Source organism: Motacilla alba, unplaced genomic scaffold (assembly GCF_015832195.1).
Source record: "Motacilla alba alba isolate MOTALB_02 unplaced genomic scaffold, Motacilla_alba_V1.0_pri HiC_scaffold_28, whole genome shotgun sequence".
In the NCBI taxonomy this organism is placed as follows: Eukaryota; Metazoa; Chordata; class Aves; order Passeriformes; family Motacillidae; genus Motacilla; species Motacilla alba.
This window is the reverse complement of record NW_024037374.1, coordinates 2424640-2448829: the sequence shown is the minus strand read 5'-3', so window position 1 is coordinate 2448829 and position 24190 is coordinate 2424640. Positions and strand designations below refer to the sequence as shown.

The following is a 24190-nucleotide window of genomic DNA, read 5'->3' as shown; positions in this document are numbered from 1 at the left end:
TATAAAACACATCCTATTAAGGGCAAGGCTTTTCCCACTCTTTGGGAATTAGTCCAGCTGCAATTTATCAGGAGCAAGATAGCCTTCAGCACTATCTGTGTTCTCTTGACAATCTGTCCTCCCACACTCTGGGATTTCACAGTCAGCTCTGTGATGTCACAACCCACTCTGTCATGTCTCAGCCTTCTCTGTGACATCACACAGCTTCTCTGTGATGGCACAGAGCCCTTATCTACGATGCCAGAGTCTTCTCTGTGGCCTCACAGCCTGCTCTGTGATGTCACACAGCCATCCTGTGATGTCACAGCCCACTTTGTGACATCACAACCTGTTCTATGATGTCACGCAACCAGCCAATGAATGTCACAGCTTGCTCTGTGATGTCACATCCTGATGTCAAAACTCAGCGTGTCAAACAGCACCTCTGTGGGCTCACAGAACCACCCTGCAATGTCACAACACCTTCCGTGATGTAACACAGCCACCCTGTAATGTCACAGTACACTCTGTGACCTCACAGCTTGCTCTGTCATGTCATACTGCCACACTGTGATGTCACAGCCTGCTCTGTGATGTCACACAGTAAACCAGCAATGTCATAGCCTACTGTATGGTGTCACAACCTGGTCTGTGATGTCACACAAGCACAGAATCACAGAATCACAAGGCTGGAAGAGACTTTGAAGATCATCAAGTCCAACGCATGCCCTAACACCATCTCAACTAGACCATGGCACTCAGTGCTATATCCAGTCTTTTTGTAAACACATCCAGGGATGGTGACTCCCCCACCTGCCAGGGCAGACAATTCCAGTACTTTATCACTTTTCCAGTAAAAGCTTTTTCCTAATATATACTTGTGATAAATAGGTGTGATTCGTGCTGACAAAATTGAAACAGTAATTGATATTGATACAGTAATTATTATTTGGTGATAACAAAATGGTTAAAAAGTGAAATGCCAGGAAGAAGGGAGGGGGAGAGTCCTCTCCCCCTCTTTCCCCTGCAGATGTTCAGGACAGGATAGAGTAAGAGATAACAATTACTAAATTTATCGGAAAGAGAGGGAGAACTTGGGTGGAAATCAGGAACATGTTAATTGGATGAGATTTATTGCTTTAATGTTAGAACATGGCATTGGCTCATATAATGTTAGTTTTGGCTCATACTATACCAGCTTGGTGTGCATGTGTAATCCAAAGGAGAAAGAAAGGACACCTGAGGAAGAGGAGAAGCCTTCCTCAGACGACCCCCAAAGAGTGGTGCGACCACCTAAAAGGGATGGTGGCACATGCGTGATGATGGTGAGGATGAGGGTGGAAATATGAATGTGACAAATCAAAAATGGGAGGAGATGGTGATGGCACACAGCATAAAAAGGGGAATTGTAACTTGATGACCTTGTACATGAGGTGGCAGGGGTCCCAAAGCCCTTGCACTCCGTACCCCATTGTGATTTTCTTACTTATGCATTATTATCAGAACAAGATTATTCCTCATTTTAACCAAGTTATATTGTCAGTATTTTGAGTGTATTCAATTTTATATATTCTAAACAACTTCATTAAAATTGCAGCTACATTTAATTCTGTTTTTTTTTTTTTTTATTTGTGATTGGATAATTAGGCAAACATAACACTGATGTTCCAGGGCAGGGCAAGGCTGGACCTGCCCCTTCCTCCCCCACACATGAAATGTTTTGAGCCAGCAATCTGCTCCAGTCTCTCACAGTAGGCAATGTTGGAGGTGGAACCCCAATTGTGGCCATGGGCACCTGGCTGAGAAGGACAGTCCTTTTCCATAGGAAGGAAAGCACAGAGCTCCAGTGTTTGGAGGGCAGGTGAGAGCCTCGCTAGTCCAAGGCCAGCCAGACTTGTCAGCAATGGCAGATTTTGTCTGGGAGCAGTCTTTCAATTAAAGGAATTTTGGAGGTGGAATCCAAATCTCACCCATGGGTGCCTGGAGAAGCAGGACTGTTCTTTCCCACAGAAGGGAAAGCATGAAGCCCCAGTGTTTCAGCAGCAGATGAGAAGAGATCCTCAACATGCCAAGTTCAGCTGGACCAGTCAGGCATTCCAGGGGAGGCCAAACCAGCCAGACCTGTTCTGTGTTCCCTTGGTTTTATGGGGCCCTGAAGTATCACAATGGTGCCTTGATTAGAAGAAGACCTGCAGTGTCACAATCGACCCTTGGTTCAATGGGGTCCCAAAATGTCACGGTGGCCTCTAGGTTTCATAAGGCCCCGCAGTGTCACAATGGGCCTTTGTTTCCATGCAGCCCTGCAGTGTCACAAGGTCTTCTTGGTTTCACCAGGCCCCACAGTATCACAATGGTCCTCTTGGTTCTGTGGGGACCCCCAGGGTCACAATGGTCTCACTGGTTCCATAAGGCCTCACAGTGTCACAATGTTTTGCCCAGTCCATGGTACCTCATAGTGTCACAATGGCCTCAATGATTCCATGGTGCCCCTCAGTGACACACTGGCCCTTTGGTTGCATGAGGCAGTGAAGTGTCCTAATGGTGTCTCCATGGTTCCATGCGGCCTTGCAGAGTCAGAATGGACCTTTGGCTCCATCGGGTCTCACAGTGTCACAATAGTCCCTTGTTTCAATGACACTGCAAAGTGTCATAATGGCCTCCATAGTTCCATGAGGCTTCGTGGTGTCACAATGGACCCTTGGTCTGATGGGGCCTCCCAGTGTCATAATGATCCCTACATTTAATGGAGCCACACAGTGTCAGTACAGCCCCCATGATTCCATGGGGCCCCACAGTGTCACAATGGTCCCTTGGTCTTACAGGGCCCCACAGTGTCACAATGCTCCCTTGGTGTCACAGAGCCCCACAGTGTCACAATGCTCCCTTGGTTCCATGGGCCCTGTGCTGCTGCATTCCCCCCTCCCCTTCTCAGGCCGCCCTGCCAGCTGAGAAATGCTCCTTGGGCCTCGGCCTTGGCCAGCAGCCCCTGGGCTCAGCTCCTCTGCAGCTCATCACAAACACTGGCTGCCCCAGGCTCTGCTGCTGCCCAAGGAGCTCCTGCTTTCTGTAGGAGCAGCCCTGGGAACTGGTTTTGTTCCCTCTGTGGCACAACATCCCTGTTCTCACACTGCCAAAGAAAGCTGTTGATGCCGAGTGTGGCCAGGATGAACCATTGCTGGGACTGAAGCCCCTCTCTTGGGGCCCTACAAACAGCTCCAAAAGGAGCCCCTTGGAGCTCTCCTGGGCCAGCGACTCCCTCTGAGTGGGGCCTCTCCCAGCCGGGAACTCTCCCGTTTGCTGCACTCAGGGATCCCTGAACAACGACAGAGCCTGGGCCGATCCCCCCACTCCTCCAGGCTCAACCCTTCACTTGCTGGGGAGATGCCAAAGCATCCACAGGGAGCATTTCCTGCCCTCAGGGGAATTTCTCACAGGCCCCTTGCACTGAGTCTTGGTGTCTGTGTGCACACAGGAGTGCCTGTGCTGGGGAAATGGGGCAGAAATGCTGCTCTCTGAGGTGCTTGAGTGCCTGGGATAGCTGAGTCAGTCAGGCCTGTAGGTAAGTCAAATCACAAGGTCTAAGTGAAGTGAAATGCTTCTAAGAGTTGTTCTTTTGCTAAGTTGTTATGTTTAATATACGTTATTAGCTGAGTTAAATACTTCCAAGTGTTATTCATTAAATTTCAAAGCCATCGGTTATAAGTTAGGTTAAATACTGTTAAGCTCTGTTCTTTTGCTAGACTGTGAAGTTTAAGGTATCAGTATAGGTTAAGGCATAAGTTAAGGCCTGTTAAGTTTAAGCTGTGTTAAGCTTTTGGGCAGTATTCCTTTTATCTTTGCTCTGACTGTCCTTTTGTCCCCCCCACACACACATTCAAAGGAACAGTTGTCTGTTCATTTCTCTGTATGATTGCCTGGATTTTGCTTGGTTTTGTTGTTGCTTTGTTTCCCTGGTGTGCCTGAAGTGTCCAGTCAGGAGCAGAGTGACTCTTGCCAAGGAACTTTGCCTTCCTGTCACTGAATATTAAATCTGGTTTTTTGCTGATCCCTTGCTGGGGATATTTTCAGCGCTCTCAAGCCCTTGTTCGTAACAGGGTGAAGAGGCCTTGGCCCAGGCTCTGGCCCTGGGGGACACAAGGATACTGCTGGGGGATTCCAGTCCCCCTGTCCCACCCCCACGGCCCCAGCCCCTGTCCCCGTGTCAGGCTCTAGGGTCGATCTCATGGAACATCCCCTGGGGGAGGCTCTGGCACCAAGGCCAGGGGACCTGGGGGGACAGGGGACCCCACTGTGCATGAGCAGCGTTTGACTTCTCTGGGGGGAACTGTGAGGGGGACACGGGCAGAGTGACCTCCCCAGTGACCTCACACAGCCCCTGTGATGTCCCACAGAATCCTGTGATGTCACACTGCCTTCATGTGATGTCACACAGCCCCCTATGAAGTCACAGAGCCTCCCTGTGATGCCTTTGTGATGTCCCCCTGTGATGTCATACAGCTGCACTGTGATGTCACAGAAAACTCGGTGATGTCACAAAGTCACGCTGTGATGTCACAGCCTGCTCTATGATGTCACACAGCCACCCAGTGATGTCACAACCCACTCTCTGATGTCACAGAGCCACCCTCTATGATGGCAGGATCTGCTCTATGGCCTCACACCCTACTCTATGATGGCACAGACAGCTCTGTGATGTCACAACCCCTGCTGTGATGTCACAAAACCCTCTCTGTGATGTCATACTGCCACTCGGTAATGTCACAGCACACACTTTGACCTCACATCCCGCTCTATGATGTCACACAGCCATGCCATGATGCCACAACCTGCTCTGTGATGTCACAGAATCCCCTCTATGATGCTGTAGCTGCTCAGTGACCTCACACAACAAACTCTGTGATGTCACAGCCCAACCTGTGACCTCACACAGCCCACTCTGGGCTGTCACACAGCCCCTTGCTGACATCACAGCTGCTCTGTGCCTCTATGACACAGCCACAGAGGTGCTGCTGTGACACAGCCCCCTCTGGGACATGCCACAGCCCCTGGCAGTGCTGAGCCCCTGTGAGCTCTGTCTGTGCCCTGCTCGTGTCCCTGAGCTGCCCTGGCAGTGCCCCAGCCCTGCTGGGCTGTGCACAGGAGCTGCTCCTGGCCAGAGCTGTCTCTCTGCAGCGCTGCCCTTGCCAGGAGCTGCCTCTGGGCCAGGAGCCCGGCCCAGCTCAGCAGCACAGACACAGCACAAGGACTTTCATGACCCTCTGGGGCTTTGGTGCTCTTGGCATCAGCCTCAGTCCCTCAGAGTGTGCTCAAAAAACTTCTCAAGAATTCAAAATCAGATTCAAAGTCCAAACTTTCTTTAATTTTTAATGGGTTCCACTGAGGGACATAACTGAGAACGTGTCCCCAGGTTCCAGGTAGAGCAGAACACTGGAGGCAGTGGTGACAGGTGGGGACAAGCAAGTGAAAGGTGTCTCTGGTGCTGAGCAAAGCTGGATCTGTTTCAGCAATGCAAAGGGCCAAGGCCTGAGCCCCAGCCCCTGGCAAGGCAGATCCTGTCCCTCCCTCCTTGCTCAGGGCTCTTCCCAGGATGGGCACTGGCATGTGGGGATGTGCAATGCCAAGGGCAGCACCATGGGGCGGCCCCTGCCAGGCTGCTGAGCAGGGACAAGGAGGCAATGAGGCCCCAGGGCTGCAAGGGTCACTTGTCCCCTCGTAGCCTCAGGCCCAGGGCCAGCAGCCATGGCCCAAGTGCTGCCCAAGTTGGCTCTGTCAGGGCCTTGCAGCTGCTGCCCATCCCTGTGCCCTGTGCAGCCCAGGCTGTGCCACGGTGTCCGTGCCCTGCGCCTCTGTCCCTGCAGGCTGTCGTCATGCCCTGGCTGCCCCACCTGGCTGGCCCCTTCCTTTGCTGACAGCTCTGCCTCCTGCCTGCCTCTGCCTGCCCACACAATACCAAAAGGATTAATTCAATTTTTACTGCGCCTGTGATCTTTTAGCACAGGAACAAGGCATGCAGGGCCTGCTTTCCCAGCAAGGTTGGTTGGAAGGCCAGAAGAAGACATCTGGCTCAAGGGTGCAGTGATCGAAATCAGAAGGAGTGAATCTGGGAACATGGGGTGGGTTTTATGGTAACGGATAAATTGTAATACGCATTTAGTGACGCTGGTAGAATTACATGTCCCCATAAGGTTAGGAGTTATCCCTCACTAGGCCTCAGGCCTGAATAAATGAGACCCTCTTAAAGAGCAAATTAGTGTTAAGGATCCTTTTTCTGGTATTTTGGAGATCTGGTGACAGCGAGGCCTCACAGAACCAAGGAGTCAGCTGTGACACTGTGCAAACTGATGGAACAAAGGGTCCACTGTGACTCTGCAGAACCCCATGGAACCAAAATCCATTGTGGCACATTGGGGCCACATTGAACCAATGGCCCATTGTGATACTGCGGATCCCAGGAGACCATTGTGACACTGAGAAACCTCTTGGAACCAAGGGGCCACTCTGACACAGCAAGGCCTCGTGGAACCATGGGTCCATTGTGGCACTGCAGAACCTCACGGAACCAAGGTGACCATGTTCTACTACAGAACCTCATGGAACAAAGGGGCCATGGTAACACTGCAGAACCAAGGAGACTGTTGTGGGCAGTGCGAAAGCTCATGGAACCAAGAGTCCATTGTCACTCTCTGGGGCCCTGTGGAACCAAGGGGGGACCACAGTGACTTTGTGGGGCCTCATGGAACAATGGGGACTATTCAGACACTTTGGGACCCACTGGAATCAAGGGGCCATTATAGCAGGGCAGGGCCTCATGCAATCAAGGGCACTACAGTGAACACTGTGGGTTTCCATGGGATGAAGGGTCTAATGGAACCAAGGATACCATTGTGTCACTCTGGGGCATCATGGAACCAAAGGTCCATTGTGTCACAGCAAGGCCTCATGGAACCATGGAGGCCATTTTTACACTTTGAGGCCTTGTGAAACCAAAGGGCCATTGTGGCACTTGAGAGCCAGGTGGAGCCAAGGGGACCACAGTGACACTGAGGGGCTCAGTGAAACCAATGGTCTGTTGTGACACTGCAAGGCCTCATGGAATCATGGAGACTATTGTGACACTGAGGGCCTCACTCAGCCAAGGGGCCATTGTGACACTACAAGGCCTCATGGAAGTAAGGAACCATTGTGACACTGTGGAGTGTTGGCAGGCCAAGGGGCAGTTGTCTCACTGTGTGGCACCATGGAACCAAGGAGTCCATTGTGACCCTACAGGGCCCCATGGAACTAAGGAATCATGGAACAGGATGGGACCCCATGGAACTAAAGGTCCATTGTGACATCGCAGGGCCTCATGGAATCCTGGAGGCCATAAGGACACTTTGAGAACCCATTGAATGAAGGAGCTCTGCAGGAACCAAGGAGACCCTTCTGACATTGTGATCCCCATGGAACCAAGGGTCCATTGTGACACTGTGGTACCAAGGAGACCCCTGTGACACTGCAAGGCCTCATGGAAGCGAGGGACCATTGTGACACTGTGGGATCCCATGGAAACAAAGGGCCAGTGTGATACATCTGAGCCTCATGGAGCCAAGGATCCAATATGACACCACCTTTGTGACACTGCAGGGCCCCATGGAAACAAGGGGCCAGTGTGACACAGCTGGGCCTCATGGAGCCAAGGATCCAATATGACACCACCATTTTGACACTGCAGGCCCCATGGAAACAAGGGGCCAGTTTGATGCTCTGGGCCCCATGAATTCAAGGGAAAAGGTAACAGCTCTGGTTGGCCTGGCCTGACTGGTCCAACTGCCCTTGGCATGTTGAGGGTCTCTTCTCATGAACTCCTGGAACACTGGGGCTCTGGGCTTTCCTTCACATTGAAAAGAACTTCCCTTCTCATTCAAGCATCCATGGCCAAAATGGGATTCCCCCTCCAAAATTCCCAACATCCAGGGATTACTCCCAGACAAAAGCTGCCAGGATGGATTGCTCTGGCTGGCCTTGGCCTCTGGTGGTCACCTCTATTCTGCCCTGAAACAGTGGGGCTCTGTCGTTTCCTTCTCATGGAAAAGAACCATCCTTCTTCTCCAGGTGCCCGTGGCCAAAACTGGGATTCCACCACCAAAAGTCCTATATCCAAAGATTGCTCCTACACAAAAGCTGCCATTACAGACAGGTCTGGCTGGCCTTGGCCTCCTTAGGGCCAGATCTCACCTGCCTTCCAAACACAGGGGCTCCGTGCTTTCCTTCCTGTGGCAAAGAACTGGCCTTCTCCTCCAGGCAAAAAGGGCTGAAATTGGGATTCAACATTCGAAATTTCAAATATCCAAGGGTTGCTCCTGGACAAACCTGCCAGGACAGACAGGTCTGTCTGGCCTTGGCCTCAGGTGACTGCAGTTCATCAAGCCCTGAAACACGGGGGCTCTGTGGTTTCCTTTCTGTGGAGACCATGGTGACACTGTGGGGCCTCGTGGAACCAAGGACATCACTGTGGCTCTGCTGGGCTGCATGGTCCCAAGGGGCCAGTGTGGAGCAGCAGGGCTTTGGGCAACCAAGAGGCCATTGTTGCACTTCAGGGCCTCCTGGAGCCAAGGGGCCGTTGTGATCCTGCGGGGCACCGTGGATCCATGGAGAGCATTGTGGCATTGCAAGGCCCCATGGAATGATGGAGACCATTGTGACACTGTGGGGCAACATGGAACCAAAGGGCCATTGTGAGCCTGCAGGGCCTCATGGAAGCATGGAGACTGGTGTGACACTTCAGAAAGCAAGGAGAACATTGTGACACTGTGGAGCCTTATGGAACCAAGGGAATATGGAACAGGTCTGGCTGGTTTGGCCTCCCAGGGGCCACCTGAAAGGTCCAGCTGATCTTGGAATGTTGAGGGCCGCCTCTCATCAGCCCCTGGAGAACTGGGGCCCTGTGATTTCCTTCCTGTGGAAAAGAACCATCCAACTTTCCAGGTGCCCATTGACAAAACTGTTAATCCCCCTGAAAAATTCCCTATGTGCAAGGGCTGTCCCAGACAAAAATCTGGCTGGCCTTGGCCTCTGGTGGTCACCTCTCATCTCAAGGAAGCCACGAGGAAAGTATGTGAATAGGTTTGAATGCTGGGACATCAATGAGTCTCTCTATCTCTGAAAAACTCAGAGATGCTCTTCAGATCATATCTGTCTTTTATTTCTCATTGTATATTTTGCATAAAATATTTTCAGCTAAAACATATTATTTTTATCACTCTACCAGTTTTACTTGACATAAAACACCTTGTCTACATATGGATCCAGGTCACCTGTATAAGCAAATACAGAAAAAAATCCAACAGGTATTATTTGTCTGTGCTCCCATCTGTTGCATCTCTGAAGCTGGAACTGCAGCCAAAGCACATAGGAGGGCTCAGGAGGTCACAAACTCAGCTCACATGGAGAGTATTTGCGGACCCTGGGGTGCTCTTCTTGGCCCTGCCCGCTCAGCCAGACTGAGATGGACACTGATAGTTTCTGTGCCAGGCTCTCTGAGCCCAGCCCAGCTCCCTGCAAGCTCTGCCAGCTGCCCTGAGCTCTGGGCAGCACCAAGGGCCTCTCCCCAAGGGCAGCACCAAGGGCAGCACCAAGGGCAGCACCAAGGGCCTCTCCCCAGCCCAGCCGGCTCTGGCCCTACAGCTCTGCTCAGCCCAGGCTGCTCTGGCCACTGGCCCCACGGCCTCAGCCCCTGGCAAGGGCACAGCAGCAGCTGCAGATGCCACAGGACTCAGCCCCAGCCATGGGGGAAGGTGCTTGGCCAAGGCCAAAGGAGGCTCCCTGGCTGCCCTGCTCCCCTCTGGCTCAGGTGCTGAGAGCTCTGCAGCCCCTGCTGCCATTCCATCTGGCCAGGGCAGCACAAGAGCCCCGGCCTTGGGGCCCTCCAGATCTGCTCCTGCTCCAGGCCCAGGGCCCATGCCAAAGCTGAGGCAGCCCCAAAGCTGTGCCCATTTCTGTTCATTGCTGCTCTGATGGGGATGGATCCTCAGGCACTTGGAGGTTGATGATGAATTTTCCTACCCCAGAGGCCTCTTCTTTCTTGAACTCTACAGGAATTCCCTGACGAAGGCTCATAAAGATTTGTTCAAAACTCCTGAACAAGAAGAGCCCCGGGGTATAATCTAAATTTTCAATTCTTCTGTGGTTAATTAGACAGATTTCAGAAGTATATTCAAAGTGAATATATTGTATTGAAAACAATGAAGAGAGAACTGTTTTGCCCTGTTTTCTATTCCTGTTTATAGACAGATATCAGCAATGTCCAGTTGATATTGACCCCCACACCTTCTAAGGCAGTCTGAACAGAGTTGAAAATCAAGACGCTTCATAGCTGACAATCAATCACACTTTGTACCTATCCCCACCGCACCATTTCCCTCATCCAACCCCTGGCACTCAGAGCAGCTGAGGAATGGAGTCACATCCAGGGGTGTCCCCAAGGCTCAGGATTGGAGCCAGGCCAGTGAAATCTCTTTATTGCTGATCTGGACGAGGCCATCGAGGGCACCCTCAGTCAGTTCCCAGGTGAGCCCAGGCTGGGTGGGAGTGTGGCTGTGCTGGAGGGCAGGAAGCTCTGCAGAGGGATCTGGACAGGCTGGAGCCATGGGCCCAGGACAATGGGATGAGGTTCACCAAGGTCGAGAGCTGGGTCCTCCCCTGGGCTCACAACCACCCCAAATCCCTGGCCACATCCTGTCCCTGATCCCCACAGCCTGTCCTGTTTCCTTCATCCCTGCATTGCCAGGCACTTTCTGGGACAAGGGAGCTCTGCTCTGGGGATGGAGGGAGGTGCAAGTGCCACCACTAGAGTGCGAACCACAACTCATCAGGTGTGTGTCCTTTGGGGGCCAGGAACTGGTGAGACTCGGAGGCACACAAAGTTTCTCTTCATGGCCAACAGACCATAGTTGAACAGGACACAATCTAATAACAATCACACTCTTCTCTGAGCTATGTGCAATGTCCCAGCAGCATCTGCTGAGTCCTCCATCTACAAGTGATTTCCATACTAAAATTAATTTCAGAAAAATGTGGATCCATGATAGATATAAACACAATTAAATTCTTGTATCAGGATGCTCGTCCTGGATTGGGGGCAAAACAGCTCAAACAATTCCTGATTTGCAAAGTTGTCAGTGGTGGATGGAGAAGGGGCTCAAGCTGCTTTTGGTGTTGAGGAAATGCTGAAACCAGCCTGACTCATTTCATCTCCTCCTGTCCTGTCCTGATCTCCCCCCTTTCCCCTTCCACCCATTGGCTTTTGTCTCCCACCAGGCCCCCCGCTGAAGAGCCTGGCTCTGTGTTCTCCAGCACCTCCCTGCTGGCACTGCCAGGCTGGGATGAGGAGCCCCTCAGCCTTCCCTGCTGCGGGCTGGACAAGCCCAGCTCCCTCAGCCTCTGCTCACAGCCCAAGGGCTCCAGCCCCACCTTGGAGGCCCTTCCCTAACCCTGCTCCAGCTGCCAGACATCTTTCCTGCCCTGGGCAACCCAAACCAGGCCACAGTGACCTGAATAATCCCGTCCTTGATGTCCTGGTCACACAGCCCTGGCCCCTTGTCCCCATGTCAGGCTCTGGGGTGGATCCTGTGGAACATCCTTTGCTGGAGGCTGTGGCTCCAGGGGGATGGGGGGATCCCGGGGAAAAGGGACCCCGCTGGGCATGAACAGCATTGGACTTGTTGGGAGAAACTGTGAGGTAGAGCTGGGGCAGAGTGACCAACCCAGTGATCTGACACAGCCCTCCTGGGATGTCACACAGCCCCTCTGTGATGGCACAGCCCATTCTCTAATGTCACACAGCTGTGATGTCACAGCCAACTCTGTGATGTCATAGTCTCTCTGATGTCACAGACTGCTCTGTGATGTCACAAAGGCAGTTTATGATGTCATAGCTGCTCAATGACCCCACAAGACCCACTCTGTGATGTCATAGCCCGCTCTGTGACCTCATGTTACCAGATGATCACTTGTCTGCACCAGGTGAGCTGACACCTGGAGCTTGTTCTCCAAAACCCCAGGCCTATGGAAACCACACAATGCCCCTTGTGTGAGAAGGGGAACTGGAAGTTCAGCAGCCTCAGTGTCCTGCCAGCTCAGCCAGGCCCACTGGGACATTGGGCTCCACGACCACCAGGGACCACCAGAGAGACCCCCAGGACAGAAGAACACTTGGGTAGAGGGGAGGGGAAATGTCTTAACTTTGGGGGAAATGATTACCCTATGTGTGTTTAGTCCAGGACAATCAATGAATATGTGTGCAAAATGCAGAAAATAAACAGAAACTTTCCTGTACTCAGCACGCACGGCTTTGGGAGGAGCTATCCCCGTGCATCCAGCTGAATAAAGAATGCTGCTTCTTAATGCTGCACTGGTAGCATTAAGGAAATAAGAAGTTTTCTATTTTACCAAATTTACAAAATTTTTGTTAACACTCCCACTCCCGAGGAAAGCTCTGTCTCCTGCTGTTCACAAACAGAGAAGGGCTGGGGGCAGATGTGGGGGTCAGAGGCTGCCTGGGGCACAGTGACCATGAAATCATCAAGTTTTCAATGTTCTGTGAAAAAGGAGGGGCAGCAACAAAACTTCTACACTGGAATTAGGAAGGGCAGACTTTGGCCTGTTTAGGATGCTGATTTGGGGAGTACCGAATTGGGTACTGATTTTTTTAAGGGAAACAGCCCTTAAAAACAAAGGGGTCCAGGGAGGATGGCCACACTTAAAGAAAGTAATCTTAAGGGGGAAGGAGCAGCCTGTCCCAGTGTGGCAAAAGATGAACTGGTGAGGAAAAATGACTGTCCTGGCTGCCCATGGAGATTATGTGGGCACTCAAGGATAAAAAGATGGTTCTTCAGCTTTGGACAGAAGGTCAGGCTACTTACAAAGTGGTTAAGGATGTTATTAGGTCTTGCAGAAAGAAAAGGAAAGAGGTGAATGCTCAATTAGAGCTTAACCTGGTCACTTCTGTGAAAAATATTAGATAAGGTTTCTAGAAATAGGTTGTTAGCACAACATGGTATAAGGAGAAACTCTACTCTTTATTGGATGCAGTGGAGAATTTAGGAACGAAAGATAAATATGAGGCTGAGCTACTTGCCACCTTGTTTGTCTCAATTTTCAATATTAGGACACATTGCCCTCAAGACAAGTGTTCTCCTGAGCTGGTAGATGGGCACAGGGAGCAGAACAGCCCCCTGGAATCCAGGAGGAAGCAGCTGCTGACCTGCTGAGCCACTCAGATGCTCACAGGTGTATGGGATCAGATGGGATCCATCCTGGGGGATGAGTGAGCTGGTGGATAAGCTCCCCAAGCTGCTCTCCATCATTTACCATCAGTCCTGGCTCAGCAGGGAGGTCCCAGAGGACTGGAGGTGCCAGTGTGAGCCCATCCCCAGGAAGGGCTGGAAGGAGGATCTGGGGAGCTCCAGGTCTGTCATCCTTGACCTTGGTGCCTGGCAAGGTTATAGAACAGCTCACCTTGAGTGCCACCACAGGGCACCCACAGGATGGCCGAGGGATCAGAGCCAGCCAGTGTGGATTTCAATATCTGCAGTGATGATCTTCATGAGGGGATTGAGTCCACAACCAGAAATTTAGAGATTACACCAAGCTGGGTGCAGCACAGGGCCCTGGACAGGCTGGATCCAGAGACCAAATCCAACAAGGTGAGGTTTAACAAGTCCCAGTGCCAGGTCCTGCACTTTGGCCACAACAACCCCTGCAGAGCCACAGGCTGGGGACAGAGTGGCTGGAGAGCAGCCAGGCAGAAAGGGAGCTGCAGGGACTGCTGGACAGCAGGCTGGACATGAGGCAGCAGTGTGCCCAGGTGGCCAAGAAGGCCAATGGCTGCTGGCCTGGCTCAGGAATGGTGTGGCCAGCAGGAGCAGGGCAGGGATTCTTGCCCTGTGCTCGGCACTGGTTGGGCAGCACCTCGAGTGCTGTGTCCAGTTCTGGGCCCCCAATTTAGGAAGGACATGGAGGGGCTGGAGCGTGTCCAGAGAAGGGCAACCAGGCTGGTGAGGGGTCTGGAACACAAGTCCTGTGAGGAGTGGCTGAGGGAGCTGCTGGGGTTGTTTATCCTGGAGAAGAGGAGGCTCAGGAGGGACAAGGCAGTGTCAGGGCACAGGTTGGACTTGATGATCTCCAAGGTCTTTTCCAACCTTGCTGATTCTGGGATTCTCTGAAAGCACCCTTGGAGCGGTGGCAAGATGAGCCCAGGGCCTACTGTTCAGAAGCTCCAGCAGCCCAGGTGCCTCAGCTTCTCCTGCCAGCCCCAAAGCCCATCCTGTCAGTCCTGCAGAGCCTCTGCACCTCCTCCTCACTGCCCAGAACAGGGAGCCCCACAGGCAGACACAGCAGCCCAGATGGGCACCCCTGGCCTGGGCTGCCTCTGGCAAGGGAGCAGCACGGGGCACTGCAGGAGCCTGCAGACAATTGCTGCAGCACTTGGAGGATGATCCTGCTCCCCAAGGGCCATTCCCATGGTGCCAAGTCAGGAACTGCAATGGGGAGTGGGGCCAGAGAGGAAAGGGCAAACAGGGATGGGCTGTTTGCAGGGCAGGGAACAGGGCTGGGCAAGAGGAAGAAATTTGTACCAGAGAAGAGTAGAAAAAGCAAAGGTGAAGCCAAGGAAATGCTCAGGGCAGTTAGGGGGTGGCTGCCAGGCAGCCCTGGCTCTGAGCAACAGCGTCTGCAGTGGCACAGCAAACTCCCAGCTGATGGGAACAAACTTTCTGGCTGGCTGCAGAGGCCAGGACAAAGCTGAGTGCTTTCCCTGGTGTCCCCCAGCCCTTGGTGGCCCCAGGGGCTGATGGCATTTGTGCTCCCTCAGGTTCATGTCCCCACAGCAGCAGCATGGGGGTGCTCCCGCCTGCTGTGTGCAATGCAAACAGGGGCTCCTGAGCCAGTGCTGCCGTGCCTGTGCCTGCAAGGATGCGGCACCTGTGTGAGCTGGGGGAGAGGCCAGGGCTGCAGAGGGGGGATGGTGTTGGCAGCTCCATGAGGACACTCTGGGACGCTGCCCTGGGCTGTCCAGCGCACTGGGGATGGATCAGCCCCTGCTCTGCTGCTCCTTCCCGTCTTCCCCAGGGCCCTTGCAGAGCCCCAGCCATGCTGTTTGCCCCCAGCCTGGCCACGGCCACCCTGGGGCTGCTCACGGGGGTTTTCTGTGCTGAGCATTGGCCTGGGTGTGTTCTTGAGAGAGCCTGGGCAAGGAGCCTGCAGCCCCCAGGCCCTGGCCTGAGGCGTCAGCGCTGCCCCAGCAGTGCCCATGGCCTGTCCCTGCTGCAGCCCCGGCACTGCCACCCCCAGCACTGTGCCTGGCCCCGAGAGCACTCAGGCCCTACAGCAACACCAGGGCCACCAGGGCAGCGGGGCAGGGCCACGGCAGCAGCACTGGCAACACCAAGTGCTGCTGCTGCTGGGCACAGCTGCTGGGCCAGCACTGATCTGCCCCCAGCTCTGCACACAGACATTGCTGCTGCAGCTCCAGAGAAGGCAACCAAAGGGCATCTCTGCAGAAAACTTTGCTGGGAGATCCTTTATGTCGTTTTAAAGCCACTGAGAGTGCCGCCCCTCACTGACACAGTCAGTGGCCACAGGGAAAGTGGCGAGAAACACAATGAGAAATGGCACAAACAATGACATTTCATTGTGGACAATATGAAAAATTAAAACAAAAAAAGAAACATCCGCAATGAAGCTAACAAGGAGTATTAAAGTTTACTTTTATTACAAGGGATTTGCAGAAATTGGCACGCACTTTAATGTTTCTGAAACCATCCAGTCATCAGTGTGCACACTGCAGCCTTGAGCTCCTGGTTCCTCAGGCTGTAGATGAGTGGGTTCAGGGCTGGAGGCATCACCAAGTACAGAACTGACAAGGCCAGATCCAGGGATGGGGAGGAGATGGAGGGGGGCTTCAGGTGGGCAAATGTGCCAGTGCTGAGGAACAGGGTGACTACGGCCAGGTGAGGGAGGCAAGTGGAAAAGGCTTTGTGCCGTCCCTGCTCAGAGGGGATCCTCAGCACAGCCCTGAAGATCTGCACATAGGAGAAAACTATGAACACAAAACATCCAAGTCCAAAACAGGCACTAACAGTAAGAAGCCCCAGTTCCCTGAGGTAGGATTTAGAGCAGGAGAGCTGAAGCATCTCAGGGATTTCACAGAAGAACTGGCCCAGGTCATTGCCATGGCACAGAGGCAGGGAAAATGTATTGGCCGTGTGCATGAGAGCATTGAGTAAGCCACTGGCCCAGGCAGCTGCTGCCATGTGGGCACAAGCTCTGCTGCCCAGGAGGGTCCCGTAGTGCAGGGGTTTGCAGATGGACACGTAGCGGTCGTAGCACCTGACGGTCAGGAGAGAAAGCTCTGATCCAAGGAAGAAAAAAACCAGAAATACCTGTGCAGCACATCCTGTGTAGGAGATGTTCCTGGTGTCCCAGAGGGAATTGTGCATGGCTTTGGGGACAGTGGTGCAGATGGAGCCCAGGTCAGTGAGGGCCAGGTTGAGCAGGAAGAAGAACATGGGCGTGTGCAGGTGCTGGCCGCAGGCTACGGCGCTGATGATGAGGCCGTTGCCCAGCAGGGCAGCCAGGGAGATGCCCAGCAAGAGGCAGAAGTGCAGCAGCTGCAGCTGCCGCGTGTCTGCCAATGCCAGCAGGAGGAAGTGGCTGATGGAGCTGCTGTTGGACATTTGCTGGGGCTGGGCACATGGGGATCTGTAAAAAAAGTAATCTTGAATTAGTTGGGTTTTGAGAGGAGTTTAAATATCCCAATACAGCTTGGGGGGCACTTGCCCCTCACTGCCTGCCCAGGGCTCTGCTGCCTGGAGCTGTCCCTGCCAGCAGCTGCTTCCCTGTGCCCAGGGCTGGGCCCTGCCAGTGCTGCCAGAGCCCAGCCCAGGCCTGGGGGCTCAGCTCTGCGCTGCAGACCCCTCCCAGCCCTGAGAGTGCTCCAGGCAGCTCTGGCTCTGTAGGCTCTGATGGCAACATCAGAGCAACCCTGAGGAGGCTGGAAAAGTGTCACCGATGCTGCCTGTCAGGGGCCCTGTCCTGATTTCTGTCACTGCTTGGTTTATTCAGATCTGAGACAATTTTTTTTTTTAATTTTTCTCTCCCTGAAGTGAGAGATGGATGTCTATCTGCAATTCCCCAACCAGGCAAACCTTAACAGTAGATTTAAAAAGCAGGGTTTTCCTTTTATGCTGTCCCTGACTTGCTGTGCTCCCTGTATAATCTACTTGGAAATGTTCTGCAGTTAAATGCCATGCTGGGAGCAGCCCTGAACAATGCAGCATCCTCACCACAAAACGACAACACTTCCAAGCCTTACCAGCTGTCTCCTGCCACCCAGATCTTGTCCTCAAGTGCTGGGAGCAGCTGCCAGGGCTGGCTGAGAGCTGTCCCTGGCAGGCAGCAGAGTCCCTGCCCCAGCACAGCGCCCTGGGCTGCAGGAGCCTGCTCTGCAGGACAGCCCTGGGCACCCCTGGCTGCTCTGCAAAAGAGATAATCAGAGAATGTACTCACAGGGTCTGTAGGCATTGGGATGTTGCAGCTGTAGGAGATCACTGCAGGAGCTGCAGCTGCATTGTCCTGCAGCCAGAGGTTCCTGTGCCAAGGGCTGGCAGGGATTCTGCCCCAGGCACTTCTCTGCACCTTCCCAGCCCTGACTGATTGAAGCTCTCTGTGCCTCTGTGCTGTGCCCGCGGTGGCTGCAGGCAGTGCCCCAGCCCTGCTGGGCTGGCAGAAGAGCTGCTCATCAAGAGAAATGTGCTTTTGAAGCTCTTCTTGCTTACCAGGAGCTGCCTCTGTGCCAGGAGCCCAGCCCAGCTCAGCAGCACAGACACAGCACAAGGACTTTAATGACCCTCTGGGGCTTTGTGCTCAGGGCCTGAACATCAGGCCCTGAGAGGCAGCTGAAGAAACCTCTCCAGAACTCCGAGTCACAATCACACTCCAAAGTTTCTTGGACTTTTAATGGGTCCCAGGGAGGAACACCACAGAGAAAGTGTCCCCAGGCCCCAGGCAGAGCAGAGAACTGCAGGCAGTGATGACAGGTGGGGACAAAGAGAAGCCAAGTCTTGGTGCCCTGGGGCACAGCAGGGTCTGTGCCACCAAGGGCTGGCAGGAGACACCTTGTCCTGAGGCACTGGGGCCTCCTGGCACAGCCCCAGCCAGGCTGGCCACTGTCAGCCCCTTGTCCTGCCCTCAGCATCCCCCCCTAGCCCACATACCAGTGGCCTCAAGGATCTGCTGGAAGGAGTCCCTGGGGAGCCTTGCTCAGCAATGGCCCTGGGGGCTCCTTGATGCTCCCAGGAACTGCAGGGTTTTCAAAGGACTTTGGGTTTGGCTTTTGCCTTGGAGTCTCTGAGAGCTTTTTGCAATCATGGCCTCCAATTATCTGCTGTAATTAGTCCCTTGAGGTTCTTTCTCAGTAACAACACTCAGTGGGGCTCATTAGTACTTTACGGAAGTTCAGGTATTTTAAGGTACTTGGTGTTTCCCTTTTGATACAGACTCAATGTGAAAATTTCACGCATCACTGGCATTAATTATCTGCTTTAACGAGTCCCTTGAGAGCTCTGTGTTGATACTCTTTGGGGCTCATTAATACTTTGAGATACTCAAAGTTTTTAAAGTACTTTGGATTTTTCCTTTCCACACTGAGTTTCTGAGAGGTTTTTGTGCCATCCTGGCCTCCAGTTCTCATTTCCAAGGAGTCCATGAGGACCCTGTGTTGGGGATGGACCTCAGTGGGACCCATTTATGCTTTGAGACACTTTGGGGTGTTTCCTCTGACTTTGACTCCTGGAAAGGTTTGTGCAATCTCCTCTCAGGCCCTGAGGTTCCAGGGTTCATCTCCAAATGTACCACTGAGCTCATTAGGATCAAGCAAGTCCTGACAAATCATGGGTCTTCCCTGATTTCCCCTTGGTCTGGAACAGTTCATCAGGAAGTGTTCCTTTTACAGTTATGGAGAAATATTTCAAAGAGCTTCTAAGAAATATGTAATCCTATTTTAAAGAGTATATTTTTTTACTGTTCTCTTTTGTGAAGAGCTGATTGCAGCATTCTGTGATTGATATTGATCCAAGGTCTCTCCTGAAGAGGTCTGGCCCGGTCAGAGAAGTTTTACCTTGAGAGCTGACCCAGTGTGGACAGCCTTGCCTCACATTCCCCAACCTCATGTGAGAAATGATTTTCACTTTGAAAATATTAAATGGTTTATTAGGATCCTATTGAAATACAGCAGAAGACTGAATAAAAAAAAGAATACAGTGCTGGAGTGAAAGGATTCAGTCACCAGGTGCCCATCTAAAAAAATGGATGTTCTGTCTTTTATACCTCTAGCCCCTCTCAAAGTCTTGTCAATCAACTCCTTCTTCGCTGTCCAGTGGTGGAGATCACCTTCTTACAGCTTGATTGGAGGTCAGGTGCTGCCATAGTAACAAGCCCACCCTCCCAAATGCCCCAACTACTGAGGCCATTCTGTGATAACAAGGCAAGGGGGAGAGGAAAGATAGCTATACATCTATCAAACTTCTCTTAACATATATTTAATATTCACCCCTTAATTGTGAGAGTCAACCATAGGATTACTCATTTATAATAAACCCCCCTTTTCTTTTTCTAGAAGTCATTTTGCTGGAAAAATTAAGTAAAAAAAATTCTCTCTCTCTTGAATGAGTCACACCAGCATCTGTTGACATGGGCAAGGACAGTGGGAAGAGGAAAAAAAAAGATCTCAGGCTTTCCTTAGACACACTTATTTGGAATGGACAAAAGGGCATCACAGAGATCTGGTATGGCTTTGACTCCCATCTACCGTGCCTGTGTCGTTGCTGCCCATCGTCAGTGTATCTTAGGGGTGAGTACAGAGGCCAACTTTTAATACAACAGGGACTAGAGGGAAAGACCTCTAGTCCCTGTTGTATTAAAACACAACTGAGGAATGATAGAGGTCTGCTATGGCCTTTTGTTCCTACCTTACCATGCCTACAGGGTTGCTACCCGCAGCAGGGTTTTGGAGTCTTCTTGGTAGCAAACAAAGGGGCCAACCCAGTCTTGCCCTCCTTCTTTTGTCTTATTTTCTAAGGAAGCTGTCCCATTACCTTTTACAGTCCCTTGTGTACTTCCCCTCACCAGATGCTGGTAATTCTCACCATTAAAACAGGAAGACAGTTCTCCAGCTGGTTGGTGGAAGCTTGACTCTACTTTCTGGGTGTCTTGGTGTTTTTCTGGTTGTCTTTCAGTCTCTGCTTGAGAGTCAATCTCGTTTCACCCAGCCTGGATGTTATAGTCCACTCTTTGGGTTCTTCTACTGTTGGAGCCTCCCCCTGGTCAGGGTGACTCTGAAAGGTGGAAAAGTCTCTCCTCCAACCCGTGCCTTCAAAGAAAGACTCAATAGTTTGCAGTTGTCTGGTCTCAAGTTGTTTATTATGTGTTATCTAAAAGATTTTCTCCCTGAGCTGCTGCAGCCCATTCAGCAGGTCAGACAAAGGCACACTCTCCGCCCTTCAGGCTGGTGCTGTCTTTTATACTAAAAGCTATGTGTACTGTATTTACAATTCCGTTCCAATAGCTACCACCTATGTTAGACAGTTGGCTTCTATTCTAAACCAATCTAAAAGTGCCAACATTGCCCAAATCATGGAGGCTAGGAAGAAGAAAGTAGGAGGACAAGGCACGCCCTGATTCCTCCATCTTGGAGCCTCAGACCCCCATGTACAAAATCCAAACCCCACTGTACAGAGGTCAACCCCCACCCCCCCCCCCACCCCCGTACAGCACTCAGAAACTCTTCCCTTCACTTTGTGACTATCTCTACTATGCTGCCTAAACTTTTGTGTGTGGCTTGTAGTTCTTCATACAGAGTTGGTAATTTGCTCCATGGGCTAAGATCAAAACACCACATGTCTTTGGCTGCATGCCAGGGTCTCAGAGCCCCCTGCCAGGGGTTCAGGCCATCCAGGGCATCCAGAGGGGTGTCCTGGGTTCCGACATTCTACCAGGCCTTTGACTCTGTTGCCATGAGTCCATCCCCGCTCTGCAGTTCATACAGCCAATTCGGTGGTGAGCAATGCCTGAAAGGGACCTTCCCACTGAGGAGTGAGAGGCTGATCTCTCCATGACTTAATCATCACCCAATCCCCAGGATTAATATTATGGGTTCTGAAATCCAGGGTGGTAGTTTGAGGAATTGCCCCTTTATGTCTTAGCCCTTCTAAGGTTTGTGCTCTAGACAGAACTTATTTCTTGGCATTGGTTTCCCCTTCCTCACAGGGGGCAACCTTCTGGGGTGAGGTCAGGAAGGGTAACCCAAACATCATTTCATAGGGTGAGACCCCCAGATCTGACTGGGGTTGGGTTCTAATTCTTAAGAAGGCCAAAGGGAGACATTTGATCGATGACATTTGGGTTTCAGTCATTAGCTTAACTAGAGCTCTTTTCAGAGTTTGATTCATCCTCTCTACACAACCAGAACTCTGTGGATGTCATGGAGTGTGTAATTCCCATTTCACTCCCAGGGCCTGAACAACTTTCAACATAATCTTTGATGTGAAATGAGTTCCCTGGTCTGAATCAATCCTGTTTGCCATCCCATATTGGGGAATGATTGATTCTAGAAGTGTTTTACTCACAACATTGGCATTGGCTTTCACAGTGGGTACCACCTCTACCCAATGAGTCTAGTGATCAACTATCACTGGCAAAAACTTCCACCACGGTATGAAAGGAAGCTTGGTAAAGTCTACTTGGACGTTTTGGAAGGGCCATAAGGCTAGTTCTTGCCCTCCTCTGGGTGTTTTCCTCATGACCTTCTTATTCACTTGTTGACATATCACACACCATTCAGTCAGTTGCTTAGCTATTCTGAAAATTCCTATGCATCCCCAATCCCTCAGAAATTGATCACTTAGTGCTTGTGCACCCCAATGTGTTGTTCCATGTTTGCCTTCTAGCATTTTCTTGGCCAGGCTTTTATTCAACATTTGCCTCCCATCTGCTAATCTCCACTTCCCTTTGTTATCTTTCTTGTCTCCTATTTTAAGGAGTTCTTCCTCTTCTGTCCCACTGAATATGGGGACTTTTTGCATTTCTCTCATGGCTGTTAATATTATGATTAATTTTTCTGACTCTGATTCAGTTGCATTTTTAGCTTCTAAATCAGATAAATTGTTCCCTCGTGCCTCCTGAGTCACCTCTTTTTATGTCCTTTAACACACATCACTGCTACTTCCTCTGGCAATTATAAGGTTTCTAACTCTTCTAAAACAAGTTTTTCAGGAATCAGTCCCTTTCCCTTTGAATTTAATAGCCCCCTCTCTTCCCAAATTTTTCCAATGGTATGCACTACTCTGAAAGCATATTTTTAGTTGGTATATGTTGTTTCCCTTTCCTGTGCCAATATTTCCAGAGCTCGCTTTAGGGCATATAGCTCACACTCTGGGCTGACCAGTTGGAAGGTGACTTTTCTATGGCCACTCACCCTTCATCCACTATAGCGCACCCCGATATCCTGTGCCCCTTTATTACCTGTGAAGATCCATCGATGTACAACCCTTTTCCACTTTGGAGTGGTTGATCTGTTAGGTTGTCTCTTACTTTAGTTTGATAGTTTATAACCTCTAGGCAATTATGTATTAGTAACTTAACTGGTTCTCCATATAAAACTGGGCACGGTTGAGTTGGTTACTCACAATTGGCTCTAAATCACTATTTTTTAAGATGGCTTCTTACTTTAGTACTCAGGAATTAGTGAGCCATTTCTCAGCCTTTTGGCTTAGGAGACTTCTGAGTGAGGGTTATGTATTTTCAATTTTCCCCTAAAGGTTAATGCCTTGGTTTGAAAAGACAGGTGTCCACTAAGGAAGGCAGGAGCCTCCCTTAAAATGGAAAATGTAAATTTGCTCCCTCTGAATTTTTATCATTTTGAAATTAAGATGCTCTCAGGCAAAGATGTTGGAATGGGAATAACAGTTCTTTACTAGGAAAACTAAAAATTCAAATGTAATAGTACAAACAAACAAAAAAAAAAACAACCTGCTGACAGAGTCAGAACACCTGTTGGTCAGGGTGTTGGTAGGAGTCCGATTGAATGGTGGCTGCAGTGCTCCTGGAGCAACAAGTGTGCTTCTGTTGCAGCAGTGATCCTGTAGAAGGATGTAGTTTTCCTCTGAAGGTCCAGTGGTGGTGTAGATGGGCCTGGTCTTCCTCTGGGAATCCGGTAAGGAAAAGGCTGCTCCTCTGGGAATCCAGTGGGGAAAAGGCTGCTCCTCTGGGAATCCAGTGGAAAGGCTGTACTGGTGTCCCAAAATCTCAGATTATATCCAGGTAGGAATGCTTGGCTCCTCACTCTGGGCAGAGTATCTCACAATGGGATGATGTAATTTTATCAGTCATGCAGTGAGACCCAATGGCCCATTACCAGAAGATATCTCCCCTGAGGGAGGATTGGTTGAGGCAAAGATAAAGAAAACTGTCCAATTAACAGGAGATAGCTGTGGAGAGTTTTGTGGACAGTTAGCTAGCTGAGAGAGGCCATTTAGACGTAATACCCTTGGTTAAGCAAGGAGACAGGTATAGGAGTCAGCAGTCAGTTTCCATATAAGGCAAGGACACTGTGCCCTTGCTGCAACAGTAGAAAAGGGAGGGAAGATATTCAGCTAGAAATCAGCTAGAAATATGAAGAAAAGCAGAAAAGTCGTAACAGTATTACTACAAGAATGCAGAAGTAGGTGTAGTCGGCTGATAAGTAACTAACCAATAATGAGCTCGCCTTTTGCAATATGTATTAGCCTTATTAACACCAATATAAATATGCGTGTCTATCAATAAAGTTTGAGGCTTGTTGTTCATCATCGGATGTGCAAGTCTTCCTTTATCCGTCAGGTCCCGTTGTCCAACTCAATTCCCTCAGGGGTGCCATGTCTCCACAGGGTTTGCTTTTCACGGCCCAAGCTGGTGTTCCAGGCAGTGGTGTGAGGCACAGGGTAGATCTCCGACCATCCTGTGGTGGCTTCCACTATGGTCAGCACGTAGCGCTTGCCTTGGCGTGTCTGGGGCAGTGTGATGTAGTCAATCTGCCAGGCCTCCCCATACTTGTACTTGGACCATCGCCCACCATACCACAGGGGCTTCACTCGCTTGGCCTGCTTGATGGCAGCACACGTCTCACAGTCATGGATAA

At 51.2% G+C, this 24190-nt stretch overlaps 1 protein-coding gene and 2 pseudogenes across 1 annotated transcript; 1 reads left to right on the top strand and 2 right to left on the bottom strand.

Moving 5' to 3' along the window:
• Positions 1-24190, top strand: part of LOC119696322 — a 2199709-nt pseudogene that overhangs the window by 629129 nt on the left and 1546390 nt on the right.
• The window catches only part of LOC119696323, a 1148804-nt pseudogene that overhangs the window by 577496 nt on the left and 547118 nt on the right, over positions 1-24190 (bottom strand).
• Positions 15762-16694, bottom strand: LOC119696354 (olfactory receptor 14C36-like). The gene has a single exon (XM_038126061.1). It carries the CDS (start codon positions 16692-16694, stop codon positions 15762-15764), a length of 933 nt encoding a protein of 310 aa, XP_037981989.1.

Excerpts from the sequence above, each read along its gene's own strand:
- LOC119696354 (XM_038126061.1), bottom strand. The coding sequence starts at position 16,694 with ATGTCCAACAGCAGCTCCATCAGCCACTTCCTCCTGCTGGCATTGGCA.